This window comes from Rhincodon typus, chromosome 21 (genome assembly GCF_021869965.1).
Source record: "Rhincodon typus isolate 14 chromosome 21, sRhiTyp1.1, whole genome shotgun sequence".
Taxonomy (NCBI): Eukaryota; Metazoa; Chordata; class Chondrichthyes; order Orectolobiformes; family Rhincodontidae; genus Rhincodon; species Rhincodon typus.
Genome location: NC_063352.1, coordinates 24,790,390 through 24,810,067, shown reverse-complemented (window position 1 = coordinate 24,810,067; position 19,678 = coordinate 24,790,390). Strand labels below are relative to the sequence as shown.

Here is a 19,678-nt window from a genome sequence, read left to right as displayed (position 1 = left end):
TTTTTTCTGATGAAGGGTCTGGGCCCGAAACGTTAGCCTTCCTGCTCCTATGATGCTGCTTGGCCTGCTGTGTTCATCCAGCTATTTTGTCAAGTGGGCAATACTGCATTGAAAAAAAGAGGGTCTACACCACTATTTATCCTCAATGACTAAGTAAAAATGTTTGTGGAACTTTGTGCACAAAATGGGCTGCGATATTTCTTACATCACAACTGTGACTACACTTTAGAAAATGCTTCATTAGTTCTTAAAAAAGAAAAAAGTGTTGAGTATCTTGAGATTGTCAGAACGTGAAAAGTCAGAGGTCTGAACTGTTAACTTTTTCTCTTTCCACAGATGCTGCCTGATGTTTTAAATATTTTCAGCATTGTGTTTTTATTGTGAGAAACCCAGTAGTCATTTAAAGGCCAAAGAACTGCACATGCTAGAAATCAAAAGCAAAATAGAAATTTAAAAAAAAAAAAAAAAAAATAGTCATCACGCACTAACAATGTTCTGGCACTCAGATGCAACAGGCCTTGCACTACACACACTTGGATCTGGATCCAAACCAGACAAACAGATAAAAAAACTGCTATCTGCAACAGTCCAAGTAATATTAATTTGGGTCTCTCAATATGCCTGCAATGATGGCAGTGATCCACAATACAAAAGCACCAAGTACATTAAGCAGTGAAACACTTTGGTGGGCATTAATCTAGATGCTCATCAGTCTTGGACAGTTGCACCCATTGCTTACTGTGATAAGCAATTCGGGTGAAGTGATAAGTACAACTCCAGTAAAACCAACCAATCAAGATAACTCAAGACACAGTCAAGATTGGTCTTTAGTTCATTGACTTATATGGTTTCTAAATGGAGTGGTCAACCTCAAAAATCACTTGCCCCACTGACAACATTCAGCTTCTCTATTATGCCCCACTGACAACACTATTCTCCCTCCCTCATCCAAAATGTTTATCCAAATCCCATCACCCTGACAACGCTAAACTTCCCTCATTTAACATTAACACACCCTGAACTTCTCACATTTAAAAATTAACAACTCACCATTCCAGCCCCAACTCTCCCAAAAACAAAAATGCTAGCTTGCTCCTCATACATTCCACAACAATGCTGACCCTCTGTTGGGAGAAGTTGAAGATTACAGATAGAGGGTGGTTGTTTTGATACTCAAGTATATATACACTCCAGTTGTGCACCTTATCAGGCTTTGAACCTGCTAGGAAAAAAGTTTCAAATTAATCTGTGTCCAAGTTTCCTTGGATAGAACCATCGCCTCCCACTAACAGGAATTGAGAAGTTCTCTGGGCAGCATAAAACCACCTCTTAGGAACTTCCCCCCACCCCTAATCAACAGCAAGGACCTCATCCAGTGCTTGTTCATTCACTAGGCAATACCACTACAACCAATTCATTTTTTTGTGTCAGACTTTAATGTGCTGATCAAGTATTCCTCTGGTTGTGAAGTACATTGGGACACCAAGGGAGTACAAAGGTATTATGTAAAAAGAAAAAGAATCTCTTGTTTGCTTGTAACCAAATGAGGATTTCAGGAATGAGGGTTATCTAGAAATACTGGTACCTGGAAGCCATGAATGGTGTCATGTCCAGCTCCAGTGGAAAAGAGACATATGTAGTGATCTTTCGCCGTAGCTTGGCCGAGTGTTCAAAACGCTGCACAAACAGAACAAAGGTTAGTTTGACTTGTCTATCAACTACCACCTCAACTTTAAAACAACCCAGCTCTTTCGCAACAGATACTACTAATAACAGAACCACACAAGAGTCTTAAATTGAAATTACTTCAGTTAAAATGAAACAATGCAGTGCTGATACTGAGGTACAAAACTAGCAATTGCAAACACTGGTCCATACCTGCAACAGCAGTGGGCTAACACTGGCTAATTAACTGCTAGAAAACCATCGGCACTTTCTCAACGGCTCAAAAGAGCAATGCATTATTTCTTTCCATGCTACACCACTTATTTGTATGATTATCCAACAAAAACAGATTTTCTTACTGTACACATCATTTGAAAGCTAAAACTTGCTACTGGCTCTATGCATTTCAATACAGACAGAAAAGTTCTCTACATTGGGTCATGTGTTCCTTCAGTTACCCACTGCTTCAAAGGGAAACAGGCAGGAGATACAGTTAAATGGTGTCACTGCTTTGCTTGAACTCTATTCTGGTAGAGAATAAACTTTAGCACATTGAATTTGACAACCTTAGTCATCAAGTGGTAATTCTTGTGATACGAAACAAAAGCTATTCAGAGGGTCTTGAAACACGTTCTGCTCTGACAAACTAGCTCCATACAATGGAATGCTGACTGTATTCACAAAAGTCAGCAAATTCTTCCAGAATCTGTGAAACTGCAACTTACTTTGAGATGAAAACAGGCCACTATTGGAAGTTTCTTCATTGTAAGCTGTTTTGTTGACTCTTGATAACTATGGCAACCACTACATTTTATTTTGGCACTGCTTCCAAGATGCTCAGGTCTTGTAAACCTTTCAAACGAATTAATAAACACAGATTAATACCACTATTTTAAAAAGTACTGGGATGAAGAGGACATTAGCAAGGCAAGGTTTATTGCCCATTTCCAAGTGTATAGGGCTTTAAGAGATAGCCACAAGGAACTGGAATTACATATAGACTAAAAATAATTTGGCAGCGTTAAGAAAAAAATTGTTCTATTTCCAGAATGAAGATAGTGAACCAATTGCATTTTCTAGGTAACATTGCAACTTTGATGATACATTGTGCTGGCAGGCCTCAACTTGCCAGATTTTACTCAATTTGATTTCACAATTGTAGTGTTAGTTAACCAAACAACCTCTCGGTTGCTAGCCAACCTCAATCAATAGGTTGGCAGGTATTAGACAAACTATTCACTTGGTAATGGAAACTGATCAATGACTTAAAAGGGAAAGCAACTCCAAATTGTCCTTGTCCCACACAATAGCATTTGTATTAATTAAATGCAAGCTAGATGTGGCTATTAGTCGCAAGGAAAGCACAGATTGTCTGAAGAATAGAACTTTTAACCAAGCCAAAGATTCTAGTTTAAGCATTCCTAATTGAGGAATGATTAAAAGGATATGGAGCTAGAAGGATAAACATTGCAATGCATTAATAAAGACACACATGAAGTGTAAATGGTAATGATTTTGAAAAAAAATGTAGCAGGAATAGCAAACAAAAAAAAAATTTAAAACTTTTGGAAGTATTATTCAGACTGAGCACTACTTGAATGTTTTCTCACCGTGTACAACTGTCAGCTGCTTATCTAACACGATAAAAATGACCCTCATAATCAGAAAAGGTTGGACAAGAGTCAAAAGGAGGACTACTGTTAGAAGCAGCCTTGGTGGGTTTGAATGCATGTCATGAGTGAAAAGTGGAGGCAAAAATAGATGTGTGGTTTCAGTTCTGTGAATGCATTTACTACAGTGAACTGAACACATCATTTCTGAGAAAGCATATTATTTGAATTAAGTGCCTAGTAGGATCTGATTTCAAATCGATGCAGCGCTCACTAAAGTTGAACTTTTATGAAAGACAAAAAGATTGTGGTCACTACTGATTAGAGTGTTTCGTTCAGAAGAATCAGGTCTTTTCAGCGTAGGAACACTAGCAGAAGGGCAGTTAGTTAGGTTGTAGAATCGCCAGGTTGAGTGATTTTGCGTAGAGGTTTTCAAGCTGTTAGAGGCTTTGGACACAAGAACTGAAAAGGGTGTCTCAACGTCTGAGAATCTGGAGAGTCATTTAAGAAATTAAACAGTTAATATAGAAGTGATACTCCGTCAGGATTGAACATATGAAGGTTATTTCTGGAAAGATTGGAGCCTTCTTTTACTATTTAAGATCTGTCCAAACTGCCAATATATATAAAAAGAAGAAATTATTCTTTTGATGAAGAACTTTGGCACTTGTGTGAATATAATCGGCACTGATTTCAGGGACAGGAAAGCAATGAGGCAATGATTGGTTACAAGATCCGTTAGACTAAGTTAAGGCAAACAAAGTTGGATCTCTATTCCACTGCTTTGTAAAAAATGAAAAGGGTCATGCTAAATGTTTACACCATTAAAAAATTCTTTAAAATTCTGAACAATACTAAACATTCCACTACACAAACATACATGATACATGTACTGCAAAGGGATTAACTGATATATCTCCATTCTTGCATATATATTCACACAAATCAAAATTCTGTACGGCGAAAATCAGCACTAAGAAGGTACCTTCGTAGACAGTCTGTAAGTGTGGTGGTTCCAGAGGACATATGGCTTTCTCCATTCACAACATTCCCATCAGAGCCCGGACTTAAGGGCCAGAATGGTGTGGAAGACCCAGGTAAGTCCAGGCTGATGTCCCAGAAAGGATCTATTGTAGTGGAGACACCACTGGAGTAAATTTAAAAAAAAAAAAATTATCACACGGTCAGTGATGAATAGTGATCAGTTGTCATCCTGTCACTCGGAGCAGCTCAATTCAACATAACCTGTCATTGTAGGAACAATGATCTAACGAACAGAAGTTATAACACAGCAACAATGCAATTCAAAACAGTTTGTGGTGGTGCTTATTAACTATGCAATCAGTGGTCCAAAATATCATATCCATGAATGAATCAAAATGGCAGCTATAGCCCAATATCTCTTTTGAGCTGCTTCAGATTTAATGGAACACATCTGACTGACTTGTGATTTAGCATTGTGAAATAGAAACCAATTTAAAGCTTAGTGCAAGTTCAAGTTAAATAGCACATCTTTCATTCAAGCAATCATGTCAAATTGTTGCCTTTTTTGTTTGTCAAAGTTGCCATTTACTGCTCAGTTTAACGGTCCAATTATCCTGCAGTACCATGATTAGCTGTAGAAATGTAAGTGGGTTCAAGCTAAAAGGCAGCAATGCTTCAAGTACTAATTCTTTGCTTCCCCCCCGCCAAGAATTTGTATTTTATGATCTGTAGCTAGGTGCGTTGGTACCCAAGATGGTGCCGTAAGTGGCAACTTGTAAACTTCTCTCTACACTTATTACAGTACGAGACAAGACAACTAATTCTGATTCAGGAGGAAGGGGATGCTGATTGAAGACTTAGTCTGTATCTAATATGGAAATCAAACTGACTTAGGATGGTCTCTGTGCTTCCTTCAGTTAAATTATTTCAATTAGATTTAATTAAAAGGTCATTGTAATTGTGACAAATAATTTATCAAGTCATTTGAATTAAACATCGCAATGAAATTCAGATAACCTGCAACTCCAGTTGTGATGAATTTGTCAGTCATTCCCACTGGCAGAATAGAAAATAGAACATAAAAGGATGCCAATAATAGGCTGAAGTTCAAATTAGTTGAACTTGTGCACTCATGTCTGGGCAAAATCAACCAGAGTGGAGTTAGACCACACTAGTGTGTGAAATCACAGATGACAGAAGACAGCTGTGAAATAGTCTCACTCAACTTGTCTGAATATCAGAGCCATTTTACTGTACTGTTTTACCAAACTGCCCTTTGTTTAAAAGGATGAAATTTATAATGGCACAAAAAAAGGACTTATCACCATCATGGTCTGTGCCAACATGGATGGCACCAAAAAGCTGATGCTTCCTGTGATTGACAAGTCCAAAGTTTGACAAAACAATGTTTAGATACCACCCGCACAGTAGAGAGCTGAGAAAACTGCCTATATGACAGAGGGGTTGATCAGGAGAACAGATAAAAGTGTATCAATGGAAGAAAAGAAAGATCACCACCCTGATAACCCCGTCCAATGAATGCCCATCCACCGAGCTGCGTGTTCCCCTAACTGAAGCCACAAGATCACAGGAATGCTCCAAGTTTTTGCACAATGACACAAAAACATGGTTAAACAGGCTTCTCTGCATTGACAACATGTGGGACTTGTCTGAAGACAGCATAAGCAGAAAAAGATGGGCTTTTTCCAGAGCTAACTCTCAAAGTTTGACAATGCTTTATACTGTAAAAAAGGTCAAACCATTGTAAGGCACGAACAAATTGAAGATAAAGACATTTTCCACATATTTGCTGGACCACTTGTTTCTTTTGATAAAGAGCATTTGTGGGCAAAGAAAGATTACGTTGGGACTTCAACAATCTTAGGACCCTGGCTAGCACAAATTTATGGATGGACACCACCCTTCACCACATGCACCCCCTCCACCCCAAAAGATTCAATTTGCTGCTGGTAATCTATGAACAGAATGTGGTACTAAGAAGAATTTGATTTTTTTGCAGCATTTGAACCAAGCATCCTGGGCGTATACTTAAATTGCAACATGCATTGGCACAAAAGATTAAAAATCTTTGAATATTTATAGGACTAGAGTTACATTATGCAACTTATTTCATTACATTTAAAAGATGAAACAAGGATCAGAACAGAAAAAAATTCCATATGATAATCATTGAGGACACTGGATTGTGTTTGTGAATGGGCAGGGTTGATGATTTGAATTTCCATTATTGACACCTGAATTTTATAACTGAGCAATACTAAAACTGGCACTCATTTTCACTAATAAAGCTGCAATTTTCAAATGCTCTCAAGTTATCACCGAAGAGGTGAATATTAGCAATGTACAGTTTACTATTTTCCCACCAGATTATTCAACAAGACTTCAATTACAAACCTACAATAAAGGCAATTCACTTACTGACAGACTTGGCAAGTGACATCAGACTGCAGTCCCCCAGTGAAAATTTGGTCAATAATGCAGTTACAGTGGTTTGGATTACTGGCTTTCTTCCCATTATCATCACCTACATGAGAATGTGATAAAAACCCAGTGAGGAGTCTTTATTGATGGGGAGTTTCAAGAATAAACTTCAAACAAAGACAAATGTAAAAACAAATACTGCTGAATTATTCTTTCACCAGTTATTTCCAACATGAACAATAAAACATGAACAATAGTCAACATTTATGGCATTAACATATAACACATTAACAAATAGTTAACATTTGCCAAGACTTCTGCCTGATCCTACAGGATTGCGGGATAAGTCAGTAAATATCTGCCCACTGTCCAAACTTAAAACAAAAATCACTTTTGTATGCAGTCAGAAACCTGCAACCATATTGCTGCTGCACACCATCCCTTTAAGAATGACCCGCACATCTTAAGAAACACTGGTTAAGTGAGGCCCATTTGTTCGTTGCAGGGCCAAAAGATTTTTTCCTTAAATATGAAACAAAGTTCAGCAACCTCATTCCTCTGGGAAAGGAGTGAAGCTTCTGTACTGATTGTAATGACATTAACCAGCTGGACCTCAGAATGAATTTCCTAATAGGATCAGATTAACAGCCCCAGTCAGGGAGCCCTGACTGACAAATAAAAAGGATGAGCATCAGAGACACTGACACTCTGGTGCTGGACTCCGTATGAAGCAGTACTATAGTCAAGGACTGTTCATGTGTAAAGAGGATGACTTGGTGATGAAATATCTGTCTCTGTGGACTTAATTCAGCTTCAACATTGTCAAATTTTGTCTCAATGGTTACTTTAGTGCTGTTATGTACACTTTAATACGCAAATAGAACTGAAGCAGGAACACATATCCACTTGGTCCACCAGTGAGACTCCCGCCAAGGTATATGGACGAGACTAAAGACAAAGCACTGGAACTTGGACGATAAACTCCATAGCTTTGATTGTCCTCAACTAAAAAAGGACTAAAGAGCATTTTATTAGAAATACACAACTGAAAAAAGGAACGAGAGAGAGCATGGTGTGAAAACATACATTGTAGTGGACTAACAGAACTCATGGAGTAACTGCTTGCAATATAGACTCATTTCCTCTAGAGCAAACATACATTTTGCTGCAACATTAATTGGCATTTGGTTTATCTGATGTATAGACTGCTCATGCTATTTAACTCAAATGTGATGTTTACAGTTCAAGGGCAGATTGTCAGGACCAGAACTGTGGGTTCTTTGGTCCTGCATAGTTTAAAAATAAAACAAAATTTTCAGCCTCCTCATCACTCAGTGTAAAGACCATTTTTAAAAAAAAAAAAAAAAAAAATTCAATTACAGACAAAAATGGGAGAAAGGCCATCTTAAACCAAGGACTGTGGAAGGAATTGCTGCACTTTTTAAAAACAAAAAAGTTACTTGAACGAATTTGGAATTGCACTTTTACTGTTGCTAAGTTCAAGCAGTGTGAGAAGGCATCCAAGATGCCACACCAGCCAGGGCATGTGTTCATGATGAGCTTCACCCAGCAACAGATTACTGATTGGTTTGTGCATGTGGGACCAGTTGTGGACACCAGAAGTCATCAACTCGACACCAACTCTAATCAGTATCTGGGCATTGAACAGACTGTTTACACTATACAGCTAGCATGGCCCAGTGGTCTAAGATGTTGGGTTTAGGCATCAGTCTCTCAGGAGCCAAGGTTCTGAATCCCACTTCTACCAAAATATTTCAGTTGGGGTCTACCACACCCCAGCTGAGGAACCCTGGTGGGTGAACTGGCATGAGCTGGAGGCCAAGGTCTCTGAGCAGTCCTGACCAGCATCATAAGCGATAAGAATACCATCTTGCAGGGGTTAGGCACTGGTCGTAAAACAGCTGGTGGACTCCTTGCTGTGGTACTGACTGATTGCTTTGATCCTTTGCCCACCTTTGTCAAAAAATTCAGAAGATGTGGGTTACCACCTTCTGAGACCAGATGATACACTGCGGTGCCAGAGATCGAGTCATCCCATTAAAGGAGAGTGGTCAGTCAACAATGTCTCTCCACACCCAAATGGTGACTTTGCACCTTTGGACCCTTAAGGTGATATCTTTACATGAAGTCTCCTCAGAGATAGTGGAAGAAATGTCACCAAGTTGCACTAAGTGCCAACCTAAATTAGGGGACACAGCTCCTGTTCTTAGGCCACATGGGTTGCCAGGTCTCGCTCAGGACATGACTGATCTGTTTACCAGGATCCAATAATATCTGGAATGCTGTCTACTCGGGTTGCACCTTCCCATCAGCAGCTTTAGTGGCTGTCAGAGAGCTGCTGCTCAGGAACTGGCACCTCCATCATCATGGGTTCAAGTGGCTAGCATAAGGGAATACCGTATCATGGACTTGAAGGTTGATGGGGTGTGTGCGTGCGCTGGTGGCTGCATAGGCATGGTCCCTTGCCTGCAAACAGAGGTGCTCAGATCGAACATCATACACCGACTGGAGCACGCTCAGGTATGTGGTTGGATCGCCTCTGCATACATCCCTGCTTGGAACGCATTCTACAGCAGCACCAGGTTCCAGAAAATCACTCAGGAGCCCATGCCTCTTAACCTGAACTGCCTCATGGAAATGCCCTCTGTCCGGTGTGGAGGGTTTTCCTGGTGTGCTGCAATAGCAGCCTGTATATCTACTACTTCATCCGCTGCCCAGGCACAACTTTCACTTCGTTGCTGGTTAGTAGAGTGTTCTTCATGTGGGAGTTCTCCCGTTTGTCATTGGGGGATCAAAATATCAATGAAAGAAGAAACTGCAGAAATTTTGCTCTGCATTTACCCCTTACTTCATTCATTTGTTGAATTAATCCCATTGTTATACTAGATAATTAGTTATACTAGATAATTAATCTCATTATTATAACATATTTGCAGAGTCCTTTTGTGAATGTCCTCAACTGAAAAATAAGCCTTTACAATTAATTCACGTGCACCTGTTCTCTGTTCAGGTTTAATGAAAAAACGATTACAAGAGAAACCCAAAAAGAAAGCACTGCAAAAATTGAGCTGTGAACATTTCTGGAGGCAGCTAATATGGAAGCCGATACGAGATTTGTGAGAAACAAGCTATTTTTAGTTGAGTTGTTAGAATCAAAGTGATTCTAATAATCTAATTTTAAAAGTAATGAAACAGGGGGAGTAGGTCAATTAGCTCTCCGAGCCAGCGGGCCACTTTCAAAATGACCATGGCTGATCTGGTTGCGGCCTGAACTACACTTTCCTACCTTGCTCTGATGAATATTTCGTGTACAAGGGTCAGTGCGGCTGCCTGGAATACAATGATCTAGGTTTCACTACTTTGAGGAACAGAATTACCAACACAAAACAACCTCAAAAAAAAACTCACCTCTAACTTAAAAGGAAAGTCCATTTTTATACCATGCACCTTTGTTTTAGTCCACCTCCACTTGGTAAGATCCTTTCAACATCTAGCCTTTAAACTCCAAAAATCCATGTTTCATCTAAATGAGCTTAGGCAACTCCTACACAGAACTTCTCCTGATCGGACAATGTGGTAATTCTAGAAATCAGCCTAGTGAATCTTTCTGAACTACCTCTAATGCAAGCATGTACCTAAACTACACAATATTCCAGGTGCTATCTCACTAAAGCTTTACACAGTTGTAGCCAACCTCTGCTACTTTTATAATTACCTCCTCACCCATGCAATAAAAAAGGTCACTGTTGCACGTTTCTTAATTACCTGTCTCGACCTATATGCTAGCCTTTTGTGATTCGTAAAAAAAGGACACCCAGATCCCTCTGTACTGCAACATTTTGCACTCTCTATGGAAAATCAATAAGGCTGCTTTGCTATTCTTTCAGTAAAGTAGACAACCTCACATTTTATTCCATCCACCAAACTGTTAACCCAGCCTTTGCAAACTCTGACCACCTCAACTTGTTTCCTCCTTCCAGTTCTGACACCTTAAACTACCATACAAGTTCTCTCAGCTTAGAGGCTTCATCAAGTAAATCTTCTGCTAGTGTGAAAACTCTGATCTGAAAACTGGATTTCTCTGCTAAAAGGAAGAGGAAATGTTTGCACCAACTGAACTTTGGCTTCTTCAGAGCTTCTCAACAAGAATTAAAAGTGGGTGCCCCCAGCTGATTCTCTCAGTAGGTCATCAAACTTTGCAATATTCCATCAATTATCACAGGTATTTTGCCAGACACTTGGAAATTATGTATTTATGTAAGATCTTTTTAAAGAAGTTACCTTCACTGAAAATTAAGGCAGATTTTGGCTTCAGTTCTAAGGTTTAGGTTCCAAAAAAATGATAATATCTTGTATGCCTTCATCACAACACAAACGTAAATAGTGGAGGCCCCAAAGAATGAGACATTCCAGTGATTACTGTTTGCGAAGCCGGAAATGATTTACTTATCCTGACTGTGTCCCATTAGATGACCAATCCACCATCCATGCCAATAATACCCGATACCATGAGCTATTTTGTGCAGTAACCAGAATGCTTTTTTGTCACATCACCCATACTGTGTTCATCCAGCTCTACATCTTCTTGCCTCAGATTCTCCAGCATCAGCAGTTCCTACTAACTACATCTACTGCATCTCCTTTATCCATTCTGCTTGTCACATCAAGGAACTCCAATAAATCAAGTATCATTTGCCCTTCATATAACCACACTGACTCAGCCTGACTGCATTATGAATACACAAACTTCTTGCCATTGCCTCCTTAATGATGCAATGTAGCATTTTTCCAATGACAGACGTTAAGCTTCCTGGTTGATCATTTCCTTATGTCTCCCTTATTTCTTGAATTGATGCAGTGCAACAGGCATGAATGCAACTCAAGATGTTAGCATGCATATTACTGTGAAATTAGAGCAAGAGAAATACTTTAAAATTGGCACCATTATCCTGTCCTGCCTCCCTACACTGATAGGTAATACAGTTAAATCCCAGGTTTCATTTTGGAAAGATCAAGTTCTTCTATATATGATCCATTAGAACATTGCTTCAGAGATCTTGGAGGAGGATCTATCATACATCCAAACCCAGACTCAACCTAAACTTCCGACCAGTCCTAACACTGGCCCTAGGTTTACAGTGCTGCACAAACAACTACCTACACAGTTCAAATAAAAGCCTGTTTAAAAATAGAACAATTTGGCCCAATACCAGTGCATAAAGTCAATGCTACACAGCACAAAGACCAGGTTGCCTGCAGGTTTTTCTTGACAGCCCATTCATTCACCAAGGAACATTTGTGGTTGGAGGCATTGGAATACAGATGGTGTTAAATTGGGGAAGGTCCATTTTGAGGACAAAATCATTCTGCTTCATCATTATGAAGTAAAGATTTTGTTGAAGTTGCTAAAACAAACAGAACATTTCTACCAGCTTCTGCCAACACTCTACAGCTTGATGATTCATCTCAATCTTAGTATTATTTCAGCGATTTCCATACAGACAAGGATTTTCAGATAGCTGTAATAGTTGCTATCATCCAATAAGGAAGCTATATTTGCTATTGGTGTTAGTTTTTAAAAAAATATTCTGGTGAAAGCAATCTGTGTATTCAAATTCTCCCATGGTTTCAGCTCTGCAACCTCTCCAATCTAAAATCCTTCAAAACACTGTTTTACTCCAGTTTTGGCCTCCTGTGCATCTGCTTCCCTCACTCAATTCCAGACAGACATATCTTTAACACTTGCTCTAATGATTAAATTCTTTGCATAGCATTAAACAAAATTTACTGAATTAAAACACAGCAAATTAGCCTTTATCATGAGACAAGAAAAAACACTTTAATCAAAGGCCAGGTTACTTAAAAATTTAAGCCCCTGGTAAAATTCAGTAAGCCAGCCGATTTGTCAGGGACACTCTCCACACAGGACAAACAAAAACACCAATGACTATCCTCCACATTTGTGATTAACTCCATGATTTTCATTTTTAAAAAAAAAAAGAAAGAAAGAATGTACAGGTTCATGGTCAACAAAGGCCTTGGCTTTGTTAAAGCTCTGTCATTGGTCCATACCTTTGCAGTGCCTATGTAGAACATCTAGTGCAGCAATCAGAAATTCATGTGCATCCTGCTGCTCATACCCTGCTAAATGCCGTGCATGCGTCCAAACCAGATGCAATAACCTATATGGAATATGTGGTGAGCGGTACCCAGAGTAAAACTGTATGAAAAGAAAGAAACATTGAAAAAAATGAAAAAATTATACATACAATAATTTAAAAATCAAACAGTTGGAAGTAAACAAAATCAGCATACTAGATTGAATATGCTTGAGCTATGCAAGAACACAGTTCTCTGACAAAGCTGCTGACCATAATTAAACAAAGTAGACACGTTTTAAAGAGCTGAAGCCTTGGCAACTAGATAGAAGGCTACATCAAGAGGAAATTTCATTTTCACAAAAACCTGGTGAACCATGAATCAGTGCTCTCCTGTGAATACAATAAAAACATGAAGTCTCCAGAAAAAAAGCTGAGGCTGCAAAAAGTCTCCCAGAACATGTAAAACACTAATAAGCTTGCTAAAAACAACAGGCATTTTTTTGTATCCTGCTTAATTTAGTAGATTTCATACTGGCTTCATGAGTTTTAGAAAGGAAGCAAACGTAGAACCTTTTGTTGTACTTTAGTGATTTACAGGCAATTCAAGGCCTAGAAAGATACTTGCTTGCCTAGCTCTGATGTGAATACATTAGGCACTTTCAGTCACAACAGAGATTCTCTGAAATATGCTATTTTATTGGCAAATCTTTTTCAAGGTGATCACCATTTTGTGTAAGGTATCTAAATAAATAAAAGCAAAATAAAATCTGAGGGATTTGTATAGCTTTGAAATATTAAAAAGGTCACAGGCTTTAGAGAGGCAGAAGGTTATAAAACACTGGAAACTGAATTCAAAAGAAGAAAAATGCTGAAAATGGATCGATTAGCATCTGGAAGTGGGAAATGGACCAGTTAAATGTTTTAGGTAAAGATTATTTGTCATAAAAAAGGGAGAATCTGCTCATAGGTAATCTTTTGTCTTAAAAAAAAAAAAAAAAAAAAAAAAAATTGCACAGCAATAAAAAAATCTTGAACACAAACATTACAATGATCATTGAAATAGATTTTGCTCAAAGTTTTGGATTTAATGTCACAGTCAGTAATGTGAAAAGAATGGCATGATTTTAGCATATGCTAGCATGGAATGAACTGTATCAACAACAATTCACTCAGATACACCAGTGACTGTTTGACTTCTGTTGTCATGTTGAAATTGTCAATTTGGACCTGGAAGTTCACAAGAGCTACAGTCTAGATCAGGAGAAAATTCTTATACCAAAACAAGAGGTTCATAATATTTAATGAAACATGTTTAAATGTAAACAGAAGCTTTATTTTAAAAAATTACCATTCTGAAAACATGTTAAGGCTGTTGGCATGAGATAGTCACTGATGTTGCCTTGTCTCCCAATTGATATTCATAATTACAAATAAGTGATAATAAAGTAGAGGCCATTGTGCACCATCCCCATTGCAGCTACTCCGATAACCACTCACCTCCTGAAATAGCCTAGACATTTCACAGACCAAACAGCAATTGGGACTTTGCATTTCACATTTGTGTCGGTCAGAAAGGAAAAAATCCCGGAGTAGTGGAGTGTGGGTAAGTGCCTGGACAATGCAGTTCATGAAGCATGTGTTCCCTAGATTTATTAGGCCTCGGAGACCTGAAACAAGAGAAAACTAAAGTCAAAGTCAAAGAGAGAGCAAGTGGCATCTGTCATATTGGGTCAATCCACTGTAAATATTAAACAAAATAGACTTTGGATAAAAAGAGATAAATGTCCCATGAACAGTAATTCAATTTTGAAGATTAGGAAGGATATTAGCAAAAAAATGCCTTTACCAACAAGTGCATTTGTTCTTCATTGCTGCAATACAAATGTCACAAGTTTAACCAAAGTACATTTTTTGATTCTTTTGGGGATGACAAAAGCTTTAACAAAATTTGCACCTGATCCATGAATTGGCCCTGCTACATCATTGATTTTTGATTCAAAAAAATTCTAGAAGAGCAAATTTTGTATTCAAATTATTCCCAGTTCCCATGCCCAGACAATTTAGTGTTCAATAGCAAACAGCAGCAACATGGATCCTTAAGGCCCACTGCATCATTGTTTGGAATAACATTACACTCACTTGCTTCAGCCCTTCATCAGGATATCAGTAAAATTTTTTCCACTGTCATAAGTGCCTGAATTTGCCCTGGCCTTAACATATTTGCTCCTGTAAGCCTCAGTCATGACACAAAACACATCTAGGCCAAGCCAATGTACACTAACAAACAGATTTCTATTTAAGCAGTGTTCAACTTTCAACTTCTCATTGTTTCAAATTGCTCCATGGCTTTGCTTTTCCCAAGGTCCTCAAAAGCCCCAGACCTCAAATCTGTATTCTTCTAATGTCTTACCCCTTCAACAATTCTAATTTCACTTGCTCAACCATCACAGTGTGCCTCAGGCTGGTTGGACCCTAAGCTTCGGAATTCCCATCCCAAATCTCTCAACAGGTTACTTCATAAAGGCACTCCTTTAAACTCGATGTTGACCAAGCTGTTGCAGTTTCTACTTACTTAGAATGTTCTGTTGATGTGGTCATACAAGAGGTTTGGAGATTCATGTTATAAAAGATTGATGAGGACAATAAATTTCCACATTAAATTAGAAATATAAAGTGCGATGATGGCCATTATCTAACCAATGCATTAACGCAGTAAAATGTCCAACTTTTCAACCAAATGTCTCAAAATATTGTGGACTGGTTAACTTGGATAATAGATCTAGAACTGACATTACAAAATGTTGATGCATGTAGGAGTCAAGACACTGCCCTCTGAAGTGATTTCAGTAAACAATTCCTGGTTATCAGCCTAGATGTTACTAACATTGGCTGCTGCAGCTGTTACCAGTAACACTAACCACTAGTTCTTGTGAAGATGAAATTCTGTGTTGGTACGGAGGTAGATGATTACACTGCTAAAACTGGCCCAATCAGAACAGATCTAGCAGCTCAAAACTGGATCGTCATCAGGGTGCTGTGGACTATATATCCTTATGGTCCTACGTACCTTTCCTGCACTGGACATTGAGTGAGGGAGTCAATACCATTTCATTATTGAAATAAAGGACAGCTTGTCAACAGCAACTGGGTATACCCAAAATTGGAGGTAGCAATGCGGTGAAGCATGCTGCGTATGCCAATAGCAAAAGCAGCATGCTATTTTTTCTGATCTAATAGCCAGACAAAAATCAATTCGCCATCCTGCCACATCCAACCATAAATGGATAGGCTTCACGAGAATTCACATTCCCACCATGATAATGGAGCACAAGCAAAAAGTCAATTGCTACTGTTTTCAGCCAGGAGTGAGTGTAGATGATCTATCTTAGCCTCTTTCTAAGGTCTCCACCATAACAGTAGTCTGCCTTCAGCCAAGTTGATTCACTCCTCAAGCCATTAAGAAGTGGCTGTGTACACCGGATACAGCAAAGTCTATGGAGATTGACAGCATCCCTGCTGCAGTCCTGAAGACATAGTCCAGGACTAAATATGCAAGGCATTCCTTTAAACAGCAACTCTAGAGAATAGAGGGATGCCCAGGTACCTTCTACCCACAATTTCAAATAAGCTATTGGAGGTGATAATTAGCTTATCAGCATCATGATAGAAAGCAACACAATAGGCAGAGGTGTTGACAGTGCTATCAAGCAGCACTTGCACTAGGCCCGAAAGTCAGCCTTCCTGCTCCTCTGATGCTGCTTGGCCTGCTGTGTTCATCCAGCTCTACACCTTGTTATCACTGTACTGTTCAGTTTTTTTTTTAAACTGCCTGAGGAATTGTAAGTCGTCCATGATTAAATGCAGCAAGACCTGGTCAACATTCAGGCTTGGGATGATAAAGTGTGATAACTATTTGTGGTGAATGTATTCAGGCTGTGATCATTCAACATCTTTCCCTGGCTTTGTGGCATTACCATAGTCAAATCTCCATCAACATTCTGACCATCGACCAGAAACTTAACTGGATAAAGAATGGGGATACTATAGCTACAAGTGCATGTCAGAGGCTTAGAATTTCAGAGTGACATACCTTCCGAATAGTCAAAGCTTTATTCGCCATCTATAAAATCAAGAGTGAGATAGAATACTTCTAAATTGCCTGGATAACTACAGCTCCAACCACATTAAGAGCTTCAAGCCATCCCAGGAAAAGTAACTAGCTTGATCACCCCAAGTACCATCTTACACATTATCATACCCTCCACAACTGGCAGAGTGGCAGCAGTGTACACCATTTGCAATATGCCCTATAGAACTTGCCAATGCTTCTTTAACAGCACCTTCCAAACCCATGACATCTGCCACCTACAAAGATGTGGTTGCAAGCCCATCAGAACACCACCACCTCCTAGTCACACACCACCCTGGATAGGAAATAGAACACTCCATCATTAAAAAGGTCAAAAACCTGGGTCTCCCTATCCAATGACAAAACAATTAGACTATCTATGCTATATAGATTGTGACTGCTTAGAAAGTGGTAGCTCATTACCGTAACCAGTTGCATTTCAAGAGCACTTTCAAAAGTAAAGCATTCCAAACACTTCAGAGGAACATTATAGAATAACCCAGACACCAAGCCACATAAGGAGATATTGATCAACATGATGGTGACCCCAGAAGATTAACTTTAAAAGGAAAGGAGATATAGAGTAAAAGGAGCGATTTGAGAGAGGAGGATGGAATTCCAGAACTGAGAGCCTGGGTAGCTGGAGGCATGACCAAAGATGAGTAATTAAAGTCAGGGACTGTTCAAAAAACAACTAATAGAAGATTGGCTGGGAATGCATTAAAATAAATGCAAAAGCCAAGGAGGTAACAAAGGCATGGATGATTGTTTGACACCTTAGATAAGCTGAGGTACAGCTGAAAACAACTGGTCTCAGTAACTGTGCAGATGTGCATTGAAGCTTATTCCAGGATCAAATACACCAGAGACCGCATAAAGTTTAATTCCACCTCAGTTGCTAGGGAGAAGAATGGAATTCATGGATAGGAAACAAAGAGGTTATGATAATGTCTTCCCCACTTTTAGTTGGGGAAAATTTCTGCTCATCTATTAGATATTAGATAAGCAGTCCAATAATTACGATAACAGGCAAGAGCAGTTGCACCCAATTGGAAAGCATGGGGTAAGTGTTTGAATGGAATTTTGTGGTTCTCCATGTTAAAGGCTACAGACAAGTAGAGATAGGGTCATTTATCTTTGTACAAAGTCACAATGACCTTTCTAAGGATCCCTTCCAGGCAATGACACTATGGAAACCTGAATGAAGGGATTAAAACAGGAATTCAGAGAGACAGACATGCATTTAGGAGGAAACTAGATAATAAGCACTTGAGGAAGAGCAGGTTAAGACGGGATGGTAGTCTGACGGCCAGCAAACAGAACATTCAAATTCAGAGCTAAGATAGTGGACAAATAACCTTAGGGAAGGTTTTGATAGGCTAGGAGAAGGGAGGGAAGCAACTGATCAGACAACCTTAAATCTTCGTAACCAAGAAGATCCACAAGTTTCTGCACTAATTGCAAGTGTGTGGAGAGAGGTTTTAAAACCTGATTTCTGGAAATTGGGTATTATTTTTGCCTATCTGGATGATCAGTGACAATTTTGGTGATGGAGAGCACTGTCCAATAACATGAAGTGGCATCCTCACATCGGACAATGAATAATTAAACTAATTGTGCAAAGATATTGAATCTGTATATCTTGGATTTAACAGGGGAGAAATGAGAAGTATACTGGGGTCGATTAAAGCAAGAAGGGGAAATAGTTCAATTCGGGGAACAGGCTTCATAAAAAAGGTGATGGAAGGGTTAATTTGGAACAGGTGGCAAAACACTGGCCTTAATACGCAAATCCTGTAAATGAAAAACATTTAAACCAATGATTGAGCTCTGCAGTGACCTTGTCAAGCAGCTGCAACTCGAAGCAAAACATCAATAGCAAGTGTCTTGTTACATTGTCAAAGTAGTATAACCCTGCAGTGTGTTCAGCCTGTCAGGGATCATTCAGGGCATTCAAGTCAAACCTGCAGAAATGTCCTTTGTTTTTTCACTAATGCTTATGTGCAGTTTTAAGAGGTTTCAAGCACAACCAGGTACAAGCTATCCAAATTATATATTTGTGTTAAAAACTTAGACACCCACTCAAACAGAAACTGGCTACAGATGGTAAAATAAGATAACAAGTCTTGATAAGGTGCTATCCATTCACCTATTATAAATGTATGAAAAGCAGCATTGTCCAATATCCCTGCTGCACGGTTCCTACAGCTTTATATTTTCTCTAAGAGCTAGCCAACGTGAGGAAGAAATTATGGATTTGTTTTGACAGCAATTTATAACAGATAATTAGTGAGAAAATATTGCACTACTATTTTTTCTTAAACTCAACTCTTTCAATTATCTTCAATTTTTATTTGTAATGTGGGTAAACCTGGCAGGCAAGGCCAGCATTTATTGTTCATCCTAAACTACCTGCAAGAAGGCAGTGATGAGCAGTCCGTTTGCACCTCCCACCTTCATTGAAGTAGCTAAAGATTCTTGGGAATAGGACATTACTGAGAAACAAAGGGCTTGTATGGCACTGTGCTACTCCCTAGGTCTCTGAGCCAGGAGGTCTGGGTTCAAGTCACACCTACTTCAGAGGAATGCTACAACATAACTGAACTGGGTGTTTAAAAATATCTACCCTGAGGAACTCCCGCAAGTGATGTTGATGCATGAATACCATCAACTCCTCCTTTCTTGCTAAAATTGAGGGCCACCTAGTCCAGTAGGTACAATGACAC

General features: G+C 39.0%; 1 protein-coding gene across 1 annotated transcript in view; it reads right to left on the bottom strand.

Annotated features, from left to right (window-relative positions):
* Nucleotides 1-19,678, bottom strand: part of usp22 (ubiquitin specific peptidase 22) — a 129,278-nt gene that overhangs the window by 15,288 nt on the left and 94,312 nt on the right. Inside the window, exons 5-10 of the mRNA XM_048609551.1 lie at nt 14,321-14,490; nt 12,795-12,942; nt 6,699-6,804; nt 4,261-4,422; nt 2,391-2,517; nt 1,586-1,677 (exon numbers count right to left, since the gene is read on the bottom strand). Of these exons, the coding sequence (XP_048465508.1) occupies nt 1,586-1,677; nt 2,391-2,517; nt 4,261-4,422; nt 6,699-6,804; nt 12,795-12,942; nt 14,321-14,490 (805 nt within the window). The remainder of the gene's footprint in view (nt 1-1,585; nt 1,678-2,390; nt 2,518-4,260; nt 4,423-6,698; nt 6,805-12,794; nt 12,943-14,320; nt 14,491-19,678) is intronic.